The sequence below is a fragment of the Lates calcarifer genome, linkage group LG12 (genome assembly GCF_001640805.2).
Source record: "Lates calcarifer isolate ASB-BC8 linkage group LG12, TLL_Latcal_v3, whole genome shotgun sequence".
NCBI lineage: Eukaryota > Metazoa > Chordata > Actinopteri > Centropomidae > Lates > Lates calcarifer.
Window position 1 is genome coordinate 15490867 of NC_066844.1, and position 19441 is coordinate 15510307.

General features: G+C 39.9%; 2 protein-coding genes across 2 annotated transcripts; both read right to left on the reverse strand.

Moving 5' to 3' along the window:
* Positions 1-473: 473 nt before the first annotated feature.
* On the reverse strand, positions 474-10197 carry LOC108885643 (inter-alpha-trypsin inhibitor heavy chain H3). Its single transcript, XM_018680076.2, has 22 exons — positions 10031-10197; positions 8208-8243; positions 8020-8043; positions 6718-6872; positions 6533-6637; positions 6276-6438; positions 6005-6115; positions 5754-5882; positions 5555-5671; positions 5312-5480; positions 4870-4995; positions 4368-4549; positions 4080-4265; positions 3611-3750; positions 3279-3439; positions 2981-3010; positions 2791-2880; positions 2248-2361; positions 1938-2139; positions 1404-1579; positions 1139-1250; positions 474-1031 (listed from the first exon to the last, which is right to left on the reverse strand). The coding sequence occupies exons 1-22, from the start codon at positions 10136-10138 to the stop codon at positions 893-895; spliced, it is 2775 nt and encodes a 924-aa protein (XP_018535592.1). The 5' UTR covers positions 10139-10197; the 3' UTR covers positions 474-892.
* Positions 10198-10550: 353 nt separating this feature from the next.
* On the reverse strand, positions 10551-18387 carry LOC108885644 (inter-alpha-trypsin inhibitor heavy chain H3-like). Its single transcript, XM_018680077.2, is given in 24 exon segments — positions 10551-11258; positions 11403-11514; positions 11731-11903; positions 12008-12209; positions 12405-12519; positions 13052-13119; positions 13239-13268; positions 13471-13631; positions 13805-13944; positions 14065-14127; positions 14129-14251; positions 14433-14614; positions 14739-14844; positions 14846-14865; positions 14966-15134; positions 15220-15336; positions 15518-15646; positions 15761-15871; positions 15984-16146; positions 16281-16385; positions 16556-16710; positions 17537-17560; positions 17829-17858; positions 18221-18387. Coding segments are annotated over 24 exon segments (2751 nt in total). The 5' UTR covers positions 18335-18387; the 3' UTR covers positions 10551-11119.
* Positions 18388-19441: the final 1054 nt, after the last annotated feature.

Below are 19441 nucleotides of genomic sequence, written 5' to 3' on the forward strand. Positions count from 1 at the left end.
AAGTGTCAAAACAGTTATTACGTAGAGTCAACAACAATTAACATGAGTAGCTCCTGAAACTAGAATGACTGCTTTGCTGTCAGCTTTGGCTATTAATCACCCAGTGTATCGAATCTAGTGTAAAGATTCCAGTTTCTTTAGGGGACACACTGCAGTCTATATATGCAAACACATTTGGTAATGCTGTGGCCAGCACCTGCTGTGATGCACATTATGCCTCGGTCCAACTTTTCTGTATATCAGTTACTGACATAAGCAAATACATTGAACTTTAAAGTTGCCTATAATGTTATGTTGTGATAATCTAAAATGTCCCACGCTGTAACAAGTTGTTACAGGCTGTTACTGAACTTTTCTTTCCTCCCTAAATCTGAAAGTGGCAATGCTACGCTATGGCATTCCACTAGCTTTTGCCGTTCAAATGCATGAAACTTTGACAACCAAATGTCCTTCTTGCAGTGAAAGGAGACAACTTTTTTTTTAACAGAAAACTTTTATTTGATTACAAAGACATGTTAAGACAAGTTAATTTGGTATGTGAGGTACTTTACTGAACATATTTAGTTTATTAGTGAATGTATATGAACTATATAAAACACTCTTCACCTTGTATTACAGCTCAAATTACACTCATTTTCATTGTAGTGAATATGCTCCTCAGACATAACTGTACAGTTATTTAAAAAATTGCACTAGTTAGAATATAAATTCATAATAAATTCATTTTGTATTATCTTAAAACTCAGTGTTTTTATAATCCTTGTTTCTCCTTGTGACCTTTGTGTAACCTTTTAATGGTGACACGCTGCGACCCATTATAATCTGCACCATCTCTCCACGCAACACTGTCACCGTATTGATGGACCATGATGAGAATTTCAATTTTCAAGATTCAAACAGTCTTAAAAAGCCCTGACACAATGTAGTCTGAGGCTCTTCCATCAATGAGGCCTGTTCCGTCATTGTCAACAAACCAGCAGGGAATACTTTCTCCGTTCTTCACATCCCTGCTAAAGTCCTTCTGCCAGTGTCTGTGAGGGAGAGAAAACTGATGATAAGATGTGTGTACATGCACACACTTTCCCCTCAGATACATTCTGTGTGTGTCTGTGTGTTTAAATTTTATGATCGTGTGCACCTGGTCACGTTGACTGTTCGTCCCTTCACATACATGGTGGCATCTAATTTCTCCTGCACTTCACCTGGGCGCAGGTCTGTCACCTCAAACTCAATCCCATGGTAGAATTGACCTGGAACAAAAAAGCTTGTTTGTTTTTTTATGTTTTTTATATATATATATATATATATATATCTTTTGATTTATTCAAAATTGGGAATAAAGAAACATGAAATAGTTATAAAAACAATGCATCATAATAAGCTATTTTTCTTGCTGGTCCTACCTAGCAGGCCATGAACTGAAGGAGACATGTGGTGGCTGTCCACTGTGTAGAAACCCAGGTAGTCTTGTTGATCATGGCGTCTCTTCCACACCTTTGTGTGTTTGATGACTGTAAATTTAACAGAGTGCCTCAGTGTCACCGTCAGGCTGCAGTTCTTTGTTAACTTGAGGTCCATACTGGAAGAGAGAATATCTGTGACTTGGATGTGAACAAACAAGAGTAGTAGTGTAGTAGAGTGTAGTTTCCGTTGAGACAATTTATTGTTTAGTTTTCATATAGATCAAATTCTCATATTTTGCTTATTTCTAGTAGACTGTGGGAGTGGTATTGAACTTAAGGTCATATATTGTGTAATAAACTCAACAAATTAACATTTATTGTGAAGAATGTCTTTAAATTAACTTTTAAAAGCATTTTTAACCTGACAAGTTGACAAAATAAGAAACCATCTATTTTAATTATTTTATCATTACAGTTTAAAATATGTTGCTGCCAAATAACTTTAGATAATATTTGCAAAGCAGTGTTACTTACTTGGTTTCTTTGATAGAGGCTGTATCAGACCACAGCATCCTGACCTGCCTGCCATCGTGGAGGACTGAGATGTCCTGAGTGCTCACCTCCAGCCTCACTCCCAGCTTCTGATGGCTGATACCAAAACGCCCAAAGTAGGTGTTGGTTTTACCATCTAGAACAACTTTCTTCTTTCCAATAATTTGGCCATTCACCAAAAAGCCTGAAAATAATAATAATATATATATAATAATATTTGTTTGTTTGTCCTATTTCTCTCCTTTTGCTCCTTTTCCTTTTTTTTTTTTAGAACAACTAACTTGGGGCTGACCTGATTTTGGGTCTCTGACCAGAGTGAAAATGGTTCCTGGTTTGTCGTTGATGTTGAAGCACAGAGCGTCATCTCTGTTTGGTAGCTCTATCATGAAGTGAGGGTCTCCGTCCACTGCACAAGCATCATCAAGGTATCATGTTAGAATAAAAGCTATTTAATAGTCAAACTCAAATATATAAATATACATAAATAATAGGTGTGTTATGATGATGTTTTCACCATTTGGTTCCTTAGTACTGCAGTGCAGAGCCTGCCCTGATTTCTTCAGTATTAAATTCCTGACACATATGTTATGAATCAAATAAAGACTGCTGAGATAGTGTATACTGAACAAAATGGAATAATCAAAAAATCTCAGGTGTTGTGTGTTTGACATTCAATTTAATTCATTATTTCTCTGTTTAAGTGTAGTATTCTATGCACCAATAAAAATGTTTAATAGAAGATATAAGTAAAATTGACAGAAATAATGAGAGTATATACTTGATAAAATGATGTATGAATGAATGAATGAATAGTTAAACTGTATGTGAAGCTTACCATCTGCCTGAGACTGGCGACTGAAACCAGCTCTGCGGGAACTGCCTTGAGCCCTGCTAGCACTGGCACTAGATGACCTGGCTGAGGAACCTGTTATAAAAAATAATAAAAGCATACATTGTCAAAGTTGTTCAGCCAAAATGAGGTTGATATAGACATTATATAATTAAATCAAAAGAGATTGTCATACTTTGGTGTCTCTCTGCTTTCTGTCGCTGGTCTGTAAAACAGGGCAACAGTTGGAAGACACAAAACACAAAGTTAGTTGGATGTTTTTGATTAGTTCTACCCATGCAAACTGATAAAACAGGTTTATAATAATCTAACAATGTTATGTAACTTTGCAAGAATAAAAGAAAGTCAGTTTGAAAGATAGCAAAATGTGAAGTATCAGTTTTTTATTCTTACAAATAAAAAAGAAAAAGAAAAAAAGAAAGAAAGAAATCAGCTGCTAACTAATGAAACATGACTGGTCACATATCCCTTACCCTCAGTCAGCTTGTCAGCGATGAGAGTTTTATCTGCTCCATCCTCAGTTTCAGGCTTGGTGACCACCATGGAGGTGAGAGGGGTGACGAAGCTGTACCGCAGGGACATGTCCAGTGCCTTAGTTGCCGTAACGTTTTTATCTTGCTGAGTACCAATGTCACTGGGAGACAGAAAAGAAAGAGGAGATTTGCTGGATGTTTTTTAATGACGTATGATGCACATGATGCACAATGTGCAAAGTCAGATTTGAGCAGCTTCTTTGAGTTTACAGAGAAACTTGCTTTACAACAACAGGTACTAGTAAAGGTAGTAAAAATTCAGACGAACAAACCTGCCCTCCAGTAGCTGCTGGATGGTGAGGTATGCCCACAAACGCTCTGTAAAATTCCCAAAGATGTACTCCTGTTCTGGGTAGGTCGACTCCCAGTTTACCACTCTGGCCTTTGCCGATACTTGGAGGTCCTTGTCAGGCTGCAGAAAGAGGAGAGGGTCAAGGCTGAGAGTCTACAGCCATGCTAGCAGCTCCTTAAGTCTGTACTGTGGTCACAGTGACAGCCTACAGCTGAAGTTGATGGAAATATCATCAGTAAACCAAAGTATAAGTGGAAATTTTAACCTATTGATAAGGGCAATATGCAAATGTAAAAATACCTAGATTAAAATAATCCAGTTCAGTTCATTCGCAGCATCACTCTTAGCACTCAATATTCAGTCACAGGAACTGTATCATTCTATTCACCACCATGATAAGATAAAGTCTTATTCATGTTGTAATTGACATTCTGCTGTCCAGCTCTCACCCCCTGGCCAAACACTTCCACTGAGAAGTTATCGATGTCATTATCTGTCAGCCGACCAGAAACCACAATCTCTGAGCCGTTAAACAACTGGCTGAAGTGGTTTTTGGTCAAGCCATCCACTGCATTGTCAGGATAACGCAGGTCCACCTCCAAGAGCAGAGGGTTCGACACTTCCTCATAGAAACCCTGGAACAAAGACACACCGCAAATCATATAATATCTCTTTCCTACATGCCATACTTGAGTAGGCACTTTGCTGTAAATCTCTGATTTCTTGTTTTACAATACCTTGAGCTGAATGGCTGCATCTGAACCCTCAAATATTCTGCGGGCCAGTCCCTTGTTTTCTCTGCTCATCACATCCAGGAAGGAGAAGTCCACGTCATTTCCAAATCCAAGACAGAACAGAGACATCTTCCCCTCGATGGCTTTGTGTACATTCTGCCTGATTGTTGGGACGTGGGACACCCCTATATGCATACATGCACACTCACATGTATTATGTATGACCATGAAAGCCTTGCTGTTCCATTAAAACACTTAACATACTTCTAGGCTTTTTCCAAAGCTTGTCAACCTGTGAAAACTGTGAATCACAATATTGCATTTAGACACCTGGAGCAGACCCTTTAAACTGTATAGACAACAGGTTAATTTTTGTCTTCTTCTTTTTTTTACAAGTCAGAAGTTGTTAGCTACGTGTAAGCTTGTTTTGAGCTGCTATACATAATCTACATAAGGCGACCTTCCAGAATAAAGTATCGTCATCCTCCAAATTAAGACAACTCACCATGGTTTGGCATCCCATCAGTCAGTAAAATAATCATATCCACACTTCTCTCTGGAAGCATCTTTTTTTCTCTTTGGCTCTTCAGCATGCTCACTGCCCTCAGTACAGCACTATTGATATCAGTGGCTGAAAGGCAATGACAATATGAGCAGATTAATATTAAAATTACAGATATAGAGATGATATTATCATAGAGAAAATTAAGCTCCAGTGCAGATTTGTTTTTATTCTTTAAAGGAATATTTCAATTAGTTTGCTTTCTTGATAAGCATTAGGTAAAAGGATTATTTCTGTCCACCAAATACGAAGCTACAGCCAGCAAGTGGTTAGCTTATTTAGATTGTTTAATCCTTAAAAAGTCTCTGGAAGTCTAATCATTCGAATAAAGAATAAAGAACAAAACATTTGACTCTACAGTTGGTGCCATTCGTTTTCCTCATACCTCCGTTGTCTCTTAGTTTGTTCACGTAGGCGATGGCTTCTGTCACGTTTTTCTGTGTTGCTTTGCTGAGAGAGTTCTTCCAGGTGACAATGTCATTATCAAACATGATGAGAGCGAAGTGGTCCTCCTGGTGGAGGTCCTTCAGAATGGCAACCAATGCCTCCCTGGTCTGCAGAGGTTCACAGTTTAATACATGAAGATGTACATGCAGCGATGCAAGCAGCATGGAGCTTAGTCTTTCACCTGTGCAATCTTTCTTCCACTCATCGATCCGCTCCTGTCGATCACAAACACCACATTCTTTGGGACTCTGTGCAGGTCAGGGGGAGCGAAGAAGTGCACAAAGTATCCATTTACAATCTGAAAGGGAAGTAAAGAATTTGATTAAGACTCTTGTATGATATCACTCTGTGCTTCTGCAAAGACTTTGTTGGCAACTGACCTGAACTTCCCCTGGGCCCTCTTCTCGTATCACGTCATAATTGATGATGAAATCGCCATCGATTATGGTGCCTTCACATCCTGGACACTTCATCTGCTGCTCCAGTGTTGGTGAGAAAGAGATGTGTGCCTAAGAACAGAGATATTCATTTCAGTTCACAGTACTGAACACTGATCATTCATGTTTCAGAAAAACAGTTCTTGTGACCCTACAAACAGGATGGAAGCATGGAAGCCATCTTAACCCTTTACCATTGTGTCTGTGACAGTTTTCTCTACCAGGGAGAGCAGTTCATTGGAGAGGAAGGTTGCATGGGCATCAACATGAGCAATCCCCTGTGGCTCATAGATGTCTGCCACGATCTGTCTCCACACACACACCCACACACACACACACACACAGAGAATCATAATATGATAGTGTGGAATATTTGTGATGTAAAGTCTCATTAACTTGACACAAATTCCTTACACTTTGCATTTTTCATTATTTGAAAAAATAAAAGAGGTGGGCGAGTAGAACCTTAAACTCCTGCACCGGTTGTTTGGGCTGAACACGAGTCAGGATTTCATATTGGCCCAGTTTCCTCTGAAGGAGCTCCTCGTAGGTCAGAATGAAAGCCACGCTACTTTTGGCTGCAATGTTGACAGACACTGAAAACTTCTCCATCTTTCTCCCAGAGGCCCTGTAACGACAGGAACCGTTTACTTTAACATGATGTTCGCACCACCACAACCTGGTGTTCAAACCACACCGTAATATTTTTCACTCTAACATACTTGACCAGTCCAGCTGTTTGCCCGGAGGACACAGCTTTATCATATTGTTTCTTGGCTTTCTCTTTTTCTTTCACCTCCCCAACGTACATCTGACCGTCAGTCTCCCTGTGAGGTATAAAGACATTTGTTAAACAGAAACACACAGCTCATATGTTCACTGTCAAAAGGCCTGAGCTTTAACTGACATGGTAAAGTTGGTGATGAAGGCGGTCTTGGGCAGCTCCACTTCGAAGAAGATTTCCTGGGAGGAGTTGGCTTTGTTCAGAGCCCTGGAGGTCATGACGGTGTGGGCGAAACGAGACGTCACCTTGCAGTCCACTGTCACACTGTGCACCTCCACCTGAGACAGAAACAAATGACGAGATGGAAAGACAGAAACACAAATGAATATGGGAAGCCTGTCACAAGCACTTCACATAGAGCATATGGTGAATTACTGTATTTTCATGTCTCTTTTCTCTTTTTTGTTTTTTGCAACTGGGTCCCACCCACACTGTGCTGTCCTGATTGGTGCCAAAGAAAATAATATCAGCTTGAAAAAAAAAAAAAGTTTAAAAAGACATTATGTCACTGATTCCACTTGGGGAGTGCTGTGATGAGGCTGTTTGGGCAGGGTCAATTTAGGTACTGTATGCTCTAAGCAGGGATAGTGTGGGTGTTTAAAAACAAAACTCTTTTTCAGTTTGTTTAGTTGTTTATCAGTACTTATACTTTTTTTTTTTTTTTTTTTTTTTAAGTCTGTTGACCTTTGGTTGTACAGCCAATCAGTGAAGGACAGAAAAGCCTGACCCATGTTGTTTAGATCACCTCAAGGATTCAAACAGCAGGATGTGGAGGTGCACTGTCACACTGTGCACCTCCACCATCTGATAGGAATTTTGTCATGTTTTTAGAGTAAAAAGTCTATAGGGCATCAGCATCAACAAATCATAACCACACAAATGACACTGTCATATTACAGCAAACAATCGAAACCAGTGGTCAATAGGATTGGCAGTCTCTCTACTGAATTCTGCATCAGATCTCAGGAGGGATGTCCTGAAATGATTCATGCCACAAAACAGAAAGAGGTCACATTTCTGTCAACACAATGTAAAATGAAACTTTCCCATACTAGCAAATGAAGAAATGAATAAAACACAGATGGACAAATCACTACCAGCTTGGTTATTGTCTCCAGTAAAGCAAAGAGAAAAGAAATGCATGCCAGTGGACACTGGGGGGAGGGAAGAGCGGAACAAGTGGCATCTGGAAGTAATGTGGTTTATGGGAAATGTGCACTTCATTTTGCAAACGGTAACAATGCCACTACTGTGACATAGAAGCTGCCAGTCATCTTGACCACAGCCTCATGTGTATTCACTTTTCATATTCAATTTTAAATTAACAATGATACATCAACATATATAAACGTTTTGTGGTTAGCCCAGGTCATACACCTGTTTTGACTTTAGAATTTCATATTAATTTCAAAATGAGTTCCTTACGTTGGCAGAGTCGGTGCTTCTTTTCTGCAGAGGAAACAGAAACAAAAATACTTTCACCATCAGCATTGTTGTTTTTGAGTTTTGTAGCAGGGTGTGGCCAAAACAAGTAACATATAAAGACAGCATACAAAACAAAGATCAGTGAAATTGTAGTTTAAACCTTTGTTGGTAAGTTATGAGATGAATACCTTTATTGACCTGGTGCCCATAACTTCTTCAGTCTCCTGCAATAGAACATGGAATGACTGCATGGTTATTGAGTTTAAAACAAAGGGATGTACGTCAAATATTTTTTCACTGAATCTTTACTATTAGTTATACCCTAGCTTGAAAAAAAAATCCATGCTTTTGATACTCTGCATCATGTGTACAAAGGTTGAAAGATTATTGTGGTAACATGTCTGGGAGGGAAGGTGTGGACCTAGAATCAGATAAAGAAATTGTAACAAGGGTGGGAAAAAGCTCTGGGGAAAGACACACAACAGACAGTTTGTCGAGAGGAGACAAGCAGCGGCAAGATAATGGGCAAAACTGGTTGGCATCCTAGACAATCTGGTAAAGTGGCGTTGTTATTTAGGTTTTACATGGGGAAGCAGATACTGTATGTGGATAGATGGATTGGGATGTGCAGAGGCCTGATAGCTCAAAGGGGGCAACTAGTGGACAGGTGAAGCATGACAAGGGCTGAAATGATACAACAAACTACTGCGCTGAGAGGGAACAGACGACAGAGGAGGACAGAGCTGTCATCACAGTGGCACATGTCACTCTTGGTCAAAAAATGTCTTTTGGTCTTTTGAACCTAAACGCAGCAGAAAAACTGTCTCTGTCTCAGTCTCTCTTTCTTTGTGAGTTATTGTACTTTGGCATAAAACTGACACACTACTCTTTGATTCTGAGACAAACAGAGCTGTTGATGTGAAACTTGGACTTGAGTCAAAACTGAAGGCCTTCCGTACTGTATAATTTTGGCCTGTTCCGGACATAATTTCACAGTTATGACAAAAACATGGAGAACTCTTCAGAGAAAACAGTGTCCCTAGATCTCACCATAAGATACTTGCATCAACAGCCAATTTTGAGCTGACCAAATTTAGCCTGTGTCCGAAATTTAGGATCAAATTTGAATTCTGCATGATTTTTGAAAAATAAAAGTTTCAAAAATATTTTTGATACTTTTTGATGTTAAACAAAGAAATTCATTATACATCTGAGACAGATTATGACCAAGATTTTATCAGAACCATCTCACACATTTTAACATGCATCAAACTTAGAAGATAACTGTACAGGGTCTTTAGTTACAGCTTGAGAATTGACTCTGAGTTGACTGCTGTAAGAATTGTATGGTCTGCACCTTGAATTAATAAGACTTACTTAATACCTGACTTTGGACATGCATTGACAAATCTGAGACTTGACTTGGGCGTGCATCTATAGACTCATAAACAGCTCTGCTTGCACCCTAACCTACATCTAATTCAGTCTGCTGGTGATGAGTTTCTCTCTATAAAGCTCCATCGTGCCTACAGAAACGTGCTTACATGGGTGAAATCACCCATGCAAAGATCAGCATTGGCTTAAAAATGCAGCCCACATCACTGATATCTAGCTGTTTATTTTAAAAACAGTTTTAAAAAGATTATTCCTGTAAGCTGTCAGTGCCACAGTGTTCCCGGAGATGACTGGGTCAGAGATGCTTTGGCATGTTTTTATTTGATTTTGCATGCCACCCTCTTGTTTTTCCTGCATAGCTTTGTTAATTATACCCTTTAAACAGATCTTCTTTTATTCTTTTTTCCTTTACAAAAAAAAGGAATAATAATTAAAAAAAGGCAACTTCAGCCACGCAAATCTCATCACATCCAGCATGCCTGAGGATTCTTCATGGGAAAGATGTGCTCTTAAAACTGAAGTGTATAGACTCAACGAGGCATCAGCTGACATGGAAAATAACAAAACTGACATTTGTTTGCATGCGACTGCTTCACAGATAGTTTTTGTTGAATACCTGTGTCAGAACATTTCTGCTGGAAATGACCAAAGCTCCTCCGGCCTGGGCTGGAAGCCAGATGCAGACACAAACCCACAGCAGCAGGACTCTCCACGCCGTAGTCATGCCTGGGAAACAGAGGGGCCTCTTCTCCAGCGTGACTGAAAACAAGTGTGGAGGGAATTTGAGGCATGTGGGGATCAGGACTTCCAGTAAGAGTTTTACTCCGCCCACACGGTGGTGCTGGAGGAGGTACCCTCTGTGACTCTTGTAGTATGTTTGTGTGAGTCAGTGTGCATGAAGAATGTATGAAGGATTTCATTGACTAAAATTTCATCGTGTCCTGACTTGCCCATCCGGTGTTAGATTTCAGATGTATGCTTGTATGTTCATATTGACATTGTTTCGAGGTTCTATAAATCACAGGATTTAAGTACAGTTAAGCATGGATATTTAAAACAATAATCAGGGTCATTTGTTAGGGAGAAGAATTTTTCTTTCTCATTGTTTGACTATGAAGAAATGTTTCACCAGTGTGTCACCACCAAGATAAAATTTATTAGGTATCATGTTGTTTAGAAATTCTACATGAACTGTTACAGACTGTTTCATCAGAGTTGCACTGCTTGGAAACAGTTGGGTTTCCTGCTTTTGCATCCTGTCAGCTCCTGACAATTAGAAACACCTAAACTAGGATCTTAAAAGCAGGATGTGTCAGGTGTCATCATACAATGGCTTGAAATGAGCAAACTTTCAAAGTCAAACATGTCTTTAGAGGAAACAGAGGAATAACTAAAGTAAAGATGTGATAAACACTAAATAAACTGTCTTTACTGTCTTACTAAACAATGTTTGAAACAATGGAAAACTGACACAAAATGAGTAAATCTTGCTTGAATCAACCATGTCCCATTTATTCAAAAAAAAAAAAAAAAAAAAAAGTCTAAGTCTGTCTGGGTGAGTGTTATTTCCAATTTTCATAATTCCAGCAAATACACTCATAATGAAGCCTGTTTGCCTTTGGGTATATGATGTTAGATTATTTATGGTGTAAGTACGTATGATTTTGCTGATTTCTGTGGTGGACGTTGATGTGTAACCTCTTTTTTAAACTGTTTTAAAAAGTCCTGACACAATGTAGTCTGTTTCATCTCCATCGATGAGGCCTGTTCCGTTACTATGAATGAACCAGCAGGGAACATTTTCTCCGTTCTTCACATCCCTCCTGAAGTCTCTCTGCCAGCCTCTGTGGGCCAAGACAGAAACGTCACAATATTTTATGCCCAAATAAAACGCAAAGCAAGAACCATTTATTCATTTAGGAGGCAGATTACATATTAACTCTTCCACAGTGAGATGGGACATGCTTATCTGTGGCATGTTAGCGTACCTGGTCACATTGAGTTCTTGTCCTTTGACATACATGGTGGCGTCTGGTTTCTCTGGGACTTCTCCTGGACGCAGGTCCGTTACCTCATATTCAATCCCATGGTAGAACTGACCTGAAGGACGACCCGACATTTGCAGCAAATATTATTTTAAAACATTATCATTCTGGCTCTGTATCTACCCACCATCCCAACTGCAGTAAAATAATTGCAACTATCTTATTCTTTTGTGTCTACTATGAAGAGACACCACTGTAAATTCTGAAAAGAAATGTATATTACTTCTTCAAACCATGCAATCTACTTCCTGGTAAGTGTGTTATGTTGTACCCAGTAGGCCGTGAACAGAAGGGGAGAGGAGGTGGCTGTCCAGGGTGTAGAAACCCAAGTAGTCCCGGTGGTACGGATGCTTCTCCCACACTTTGTGTAGCAGAATCACAAACTTGACTGAATCTTTTAGAGTTACTGTAAGGCTGCGATCCTTGGTCACAAGAAGATCCACACTGAAAGGAGAAAGAAAGGGAAGTTGAGGATGACTCATATTATTCCTCTAAAGGAACGGTTCTCCCACTGAAAGAGATAACAAAGTGATGGTATAGCCACTCACTTGGGTCCTTTGAGAGAGGCTGTATCAGACCACAGCAGCTTGACCCGTTTGCCATCCTGGAACACTGAGATTTCACGAGTGCTCACCTCCAGCCTCACCCCCAGAGTCTGGTGGATGATGCCAAACCGCCAGAAGTAGGTATTAATTTTACCATCAGGGGGAATTTTCTTGTCTCCAATTATCTGGCCGTTGACCAAAATACCTGAGGAAACAATGTGGGATTCAGTCATTCACTGTTTAACTGCAACAAATGATTTGCTAGCACTTAAGTGTACAAAATGAGAAAAAAAACTACATTTGATTCAAATATTGGTCCATAAGACAGACACTGGGGACTCTATTGTGTACTTGCCAACTGTTAATAAAATCATGGTGATAATCAGGACTCAAGGCTGACCTGATTCTGGGTCTCTGACCAGAGTGAAAATGGTTCCTGGTTTGTCATTGATGTTGAAGCACAGAGCATCGCCTCTGTCTGGCAGCTCTATCATGAAGTGAGGATCTCCATCCACTGCAGGTGATACCAGACAGCAATAAACAAAATGAACTTGTTTTGGACATAGTATTGGATCAATGTGCTGTTGACAACATGTCAACAGCCATGCTGGGAGTTCTGTGAGGTACACTTGTACTTAAAGCAAATGCTAACCCAAGCATGCTAATAACAATGTTTACCATGTTCACCATTTTAACTTAGCATGTTAATATTCTAACACGTGTTGACTGGCACTAAACCCAAATACAGCTGAAGTTGCAAAAGTAAAAATTTGAATTGATCGATTGATCGATGGCCCAGATGAAGAGTTAAGGGACCGTCCAAAAACATTGCAATTAATCCTGAGAGGGACCATGAATATCTGTACAAAGATTTGTGACATGGTATAGATTTTGATCTGCTATCGGTGCTGAGTGAGAAGTCAGAGGATCCCTTAAGTCATTAAGAGCCACACTCTGAGGCAATGAACGGACAGAGCACAGGGACGATAAACTAGCAGTGCCATCTCTAGAGCCATGCGGCTGGTACTGGGAAAAATGAACTTACCGAAAATATGTGGGTGGTGACTGGTAAGCATGTGTTCGTGTGTACAGCGCAGGGCTTGCTAATTGATGTGCTAGGTACAGGAACAATAAAATCAAAGTTAAAAGCAATGCAGTAAATAGACTTAAACCTATATTTTTTTTAATGCAATATTGTTAAAAAAAAAAACAACAACAACAAAACAAGTCTTACCTTGTCCTCTTTCTGCCTGTTGTCTTTGCTCTGTTCAAAAATCAATAAATAAAATTAAATAAACAAAAAACAGATGAACATAATTGAGTAAAGAGAGATAATTTGTTGAGAATATGAATTCAATAGCTGGTGCTGCTTCTGAATGTATCAAAGTGAAGTTTTGCTCTGCAGGAAAAAGGCTTGACTTGGCCTGTCCAGCATCACTTTTTAAACTCTCTCTTTCCTCCCTTACCCTCAGTCAGCTTGTCAGCAATGAGAGGGCTATCTGTTCCGTCCTCAGTTTCAGGCTTTGTGACCACCATGGAGGTGAGAGGGGTGACAAAGCTGTATTGCAGAGACATCTCCAGCGCCTTGGCTGTGGCATTGACTTTCTCGTCTGGGCTACCACTCTTGCTGCAAAAGGAAAAATATATGGAAGCTGCCACATGTGACACTGGCACAATGGAATCAATAAATTAAGATTAAGATTCATTATGGGCTCTCGGGCGTTGGCCAAAGAGTATCTGTATATATTTTTAAGCTAAAGTAATTCAGGTCTCAGCTTGAGTGAAATGGCTTAAACTAACCTCTTCTCCAGGAGCTGCTGGATGGTGAGATAGGCCCACAGACGCTCTGTGAAATCCCCGAAGATGTACTCCTCATCTGGGTAGATAACATCCCAGTTCGAGGCACTGGCCTGGCCCTGCACTTTGAAGTCATCCTCAAACTACAGGGGAGGGAAAATGAGAAGAAACTGCTGTCTAATTAACAGAGTAATAATAGACACAGTGAGTGTCTTCCAACCTCAGCAGCTGTCTCTAAATTTCTGCCTTGTCCCTCTCCTTACCCCTTGGCCGAAGACCTCCACCAAGAGGTTGTCCAGGTCGTTGTCTGTCAGCCGACCGGCCACCAACGATCTCTGAGCCGTTAAACAACTGGCTGAAGTGGTTGGTGGTCAAGAATTCCACTGCATTGTCAGGATAACGCAGATCCACCTCCGAGAGCAGAGGGCTGGACACTTCCTCATAGAAACCCTGAAGTAATCGAATACATACATTGTGTTACATGCACTTGTACAAAATGTGCCATATACAAAGCCTTTAATTAAAATTTTGTCAGTAAGAGTGACAATCAAAGTGACCCAGCTGGTATTTTTTCAATTTTCAAAAATTTAACTATTGGCTCAGAAATGTATTTATAGCCTAAACCCTCCACCTGGAGTTGCATTGTCGCATCTGAAGCTTCATAAATTCTGCGGGCCAGTCCCTTGTTTTGTTTGCTCATCACATCCAGGAAGGAGTAATCCACATCATTTCCAAATCCAAGACAGAACAGAGACATGTTTCCTCCAATAGCTGATTGTACATTCTCCTGGATCTTGCCAAGGTTAGACTCTCCTTCAAACCCACACATACAACACACAGAGATTTAATGGTAAGTATAAAATACATTGACCAGATGTGCATTCACACAAATGCTACACAAAATTCCCCACAGTACGTACACACTCTAGATGCTCACCAGAATTTGGCATTCCATCAGTCAGTAAAATAATCATATCAACACTTCTGTCAGGGAGTCTCTTCGCCTGCCTGTCTTTGACCAGCATGCTCACAGCTCTCAACACTGGCATCATTGATATTGGTGGCTACAAGAAAAACACAAAACAAACGTAAGTATTCTTATCACGTAAGGAATAAAGATGACATTTGGAATACAAGCTAGATGTCACTTGTTTTTCTCTTAACCTCCCATATCCCGCAGCTTGTGCACGTGCTTCATGGCTTCAGCCACATTGTCCTTGGTTGCTTTGCTAAGTGATTGTCTCCAAGGACTGACCATGTGATCGAACTCGATGAGGGCAAAGAAGTCCTCCTCATGGAGGTCTTTGAGGATCTCCAGCAGTGCCTCTCGCGTCTACAAAGAGTTACAAGTTCAGGGGTCACGTGCACATGGACATCAATATATTAGAACCACATCAACAGTCTGAGCATTCTCTCACCTGTGCAATCTTTTTTCCACTCATTGATCCGCTCCTGTCAATCACAAACACCACATTCTTTGGGACTCTGGGCAGGTCAGGGGGAGCGAAGAAGTGCACAAAGTATCCATTTACAATCTGAAGGGAAGAGATAAAGAACAGTAATATACAAGAAATAACACAATCGAATCACAGATAAATACAGTTTTTCTTTCAAAACATAGCATCCAGACGAATGATATTAAAGTGACTCTGTGGTTCTACATCCAATGCATAGTGTAAATGTTTGTTTAGCAGATACTGAGTGATGACAGCTGACCTGAATGTCCCCGAGGTTCTTTGCTCGGTTTACGTCATACTTGATGATAAAATCTCCATCAATGAGTGTTCCATCACAACTTGGACACGTCCTCTGCTGCTCCATAGTTGGTGAGAAAGAGATGTGTGCCTGACAAGGGGATGCATACACTCAGGTTAGCTCATTCTTAGTGCTTGTGCCCGAAATGTTATTTTTTATTGGAAATCATTTTGACAAACTTTGAAAGCCTGTTACACCATGTACCTTTTTCTCTGTGACAGTTTTCTCCACCAGGGGGAGCAAGTCATTGGAGAGGAAGGTTGCATGGACATCAATAAAAGCAATGCCCTGAGGCTCATAGATGTCTGCCACAATCTGTCTCCACACACACGCAAACAGAGACAGAGATCATTTTGTAAAGTGAAACACTGGTTTAGGATAAAAGAAATCACCAAGAGGCAGAATTTAATCATGAGCATGGATTCACCTGAAACTCATTGACCGGTGTTTTGGGTTTAACTCGGGTTAAAATCTCATATTGGCCCAGCTTCCTCTGAAGGAGCTCCTCGTAGGTCAGAACAAACGTCACATTACTTTTGGCCGCAACGTTGACAGACACTGAAAACTTCTCCATCTTTCTCCCAGACACCCTGTAATAAAATACAGACATAACTGAGAGCTGCTAAAAAAAAAGGGGGATAAATTTACAACAAGCTGTACAACAAGCTTTTATTTTTGTGTTTGAAAAACTGGGTTTATGAATTTTTCATCTCCACCAACTCACTTGACCAGTCCAGCAGTCTGTCCAGAGGAAACAGCTTTTTCATACTGTTTCTTAGCTTTCTCTTTCTCCTTCACCTCTCCAACATACACCTGACCTTCAATTTCCCTGCGAGGTGCAAAGATGGAGAACTGCATTAAGCAACCCAAAGTAAATTTACTGCACCATTAAGGAACATCTGTTTTAGAGCACAACTGTGAAAGGAAGCAGGGATAACTGTCATCTCATACACAGATGGTCATAACTCATGCAGGAATGTGGACTGAGCTTTAACTGACATGCTGAAGTTGGTGATGAAGGCGGTCTTGGGCAGCTCCACTTCGAAGAAGATTTCCTGGGAGGAGTTGGCTTTGTTCAGAGCCCTGGAGGTCATGACGGTGTGGGCGAAACGAGACGTCACCTTGCAGTCCACTGTCACACTGTGCACCTCCACCTGAGACAGAAACAAATGATGAGATGGAAAGACAGAAACACAAATGAATATGGGAAGCCTGTCACAAGCACTTCACATAGAGCATATGGTGAATTACTGTATTTTCATGTCTCTTTTCTCTTTTTTGTTTTTTGCAACTGGGTCCCGCCCACACTGTGCTGTCCTGATTGGTGCCAAAGAAAATAATATCAGCTTGAAAAAAAAAAAAAAAGTTTAAAAAGACATTATGTCACTGATTCCACTTGGGGAGTGCTGTGATGAGGCTGTTTGGGCAGGGTCAATTTAGGTACTGTATGCTCTAAGCAGGGATAGTGTGGGTGTTTAAAAACAAAACTCTTTTTCAGTTTGTTTAGTTGTTTATCAGTACTTATACTTTTTTTTTTTTTTTTTTTAAAGTCTGTTGACCTTTGGTTGTACAGCCAATCAGTGAAGGACAGAAAAGCCTGACCCATGTTGTTTAGATCTCCTCAAGGATTCAAACAGCAGGATAAGAGTTGTTTTTGGGACCAACAAATCATGAAGAAATCAAATTGCTTCCTATAGGGCTGTTATATGTTTTCTCAAAACTGTAAAGATAATTACATATACTTTTTGTAAAGCCTCTTGATTTAATTTCTAGATTGTTTTCTTATACTTGTATATGCATTTATTTATGTATTTATTCCATATATAGTATTTAAGCTTATAGCCTTTTTAGTCATTAGTTTGGCTTTTTTCTTTCTCCGCTAATCTGTTGTGTGTGTGTGTGTGTGTGTGTGGGTGTGTCCACTGATCTGGGTGGCAAGCTGCTGCTGCGAACAACTAACAAAAAAAGGTCTCATCTTACCTTGCCCTCATTTGCACTCCTTTTCTGTTAAAAAACAAACAGATGACATGATAAGGAGATGATATACTATTTAGATTTCAAAAATCCAAATATGAGACAGCACAAAACTGGCAATTTACGTATGGTACTTTTAAAAAATATTTATTTATATTATGTTGAAGTTTAAGTCATGCAATTGCAATTCTGATATTTAACGACCAAAGGTTTGGTGAACACGTATAAACAGAGAGACACTAATTCATAATTGAAACATGAAGAAACTGTGAGCGTGTGAATGGTTTCTGCCCAATACCTGCAGTGATCTGGCAGCTCCTCTTGTCTCCTGAAATACAAATACAGCAGCGTGAACTACATAGTGCAAGATATCAGAACAAAAAACATGCACATTGCCTTAACATTAAGTAACTCCTGAGAAAAAACTTGTGTCACACATATACACACAAAGAGGAGAAGTTAGGAGAAGTTAGTTAGGAGTGAAATGATGGTAAAACTGAACGGGCGCAAACTAAAACTGAATGAGCAGAGTTTGTGTCAAAGAGAGTATTCATAAGAGAGCAGGCTTGGCTAAATCAGGAACTACCAGAAGAAAAAAAAATGAATATGGGCAAAATTAAACTCTAACTATAAACTAATGTGATTTCTAATTAAAATCAGTGTACAAAAAGGCCAGTTGTACGAGGTTACCTGTGGCGCTTCATGGCCCCCGGAGATGACCAGAGCCCCTCGGGCCAGGCTGGGCAGCCAGAGGCAGGCGCAGACCCACAGCAGCAGCAGTCGAACACCCAGCACTCCAGACATGACCAAACTTCCACTGAACACTGGCTGACTTCACTGCTGAGAAAAATTCCCTCTGCCCAGAGGGAGGGACAAAAAAATGTGTGTGTGTGTGTGTGTCTGTGTATGTGTGTTGTCCTTCAGTATTGACCAACAGACCTGAGCTCAACGGGCAGGAAGCCCTAAGGTAGAAATGCTGATGCTTGTAAAGCTTAAAGAAAACGTCTGTGCTCAGGCTCTGAGTGTGTGACTGTTTGTAGGACTGACATAAACTTACACCTAATTAGATGTTGCCAACATGACAAGCTTGACACCCAGAGCCTCAAGACCAATGTACAAAAATCATATCATAAAAGCATCAATTAGTAACACACAAATTATTATTTAGAGCAGGAGATAATTCCTAATGTAATTACGACTCATTATGTCAGCCCATGTTGTTCCACACAATTTGCAATAATAAGTAAGTAAACAGTGTCTAGATATTTAAATAGATATGAGGCCAGTATGTGTATTCACAGTCTGTGGTGTGTAGCATTCAGTTAGAGCAAAATGTTTAGTTACACATGTATCAGAATGTCTTTACTGGTTGTTTAAGGTTTCTGAATGATGACTAAATGTGAAAATAAAACAGTTAATTTGTACATGTATCAGATATGTTTGCTTAAATCTCCCCTCAGTTAGTGCTTTCTTCCTCCTCCAGCTGGACTCTTTCACTCACTAGCCTGTGCTGCTTCACTTGAAGAGTGTGTTTACATCATTTCCCATTTGGGAGAAAACAGTGAACTACTGTAAGAAAACCAGAAAGACTCTCTTGTATGTTATTTAGTGAAACGATATATATATATATATAAAAAAGCTGATCAGTGCTGAATGTGGCCCACATAAATGAATGATTCAGACTACTTGGACGTGATACTGGGCTACAGAAATAAACTTGACTACAGAGTGTTTTTGAAAGGGAATTTGTCCATTATTACATACAAAACAAAAGGTGACCAGACTCAGCATAGCTCCACAAATGACAAAAACAGAGTTAACTTAAACAAACAACTTTTGGCTGCGTATTTGTAGTGAAGCCTCTCTGAACTTTTGAACAAACAACATTATTTTTCTACTTGGACAAGCTGG

Coding starts and splice junctions, on each gene's coding strand:
- LOC108885643 (XM_018680076.2), bottom strand. CDS start 10,138: ATGACTACGGCGTGGAGAGTCCTGCTGCTGTGGGTTTGTGTCTGCATC. Junction 6,638..6,717: donor TTCATCACCAACTTTACCAT/GTCAGTTAAAGC, acceptor TATACCTCACAG/GGAGACTGACGGTCAGATGT. Junction 5,481..5,554: donor GTGGAAGAAAGATTGCACAG/GTGAAAGACTAA, acceptor GAACCTCTGCAG/ACCAGGGAGGCATTGGTTGC.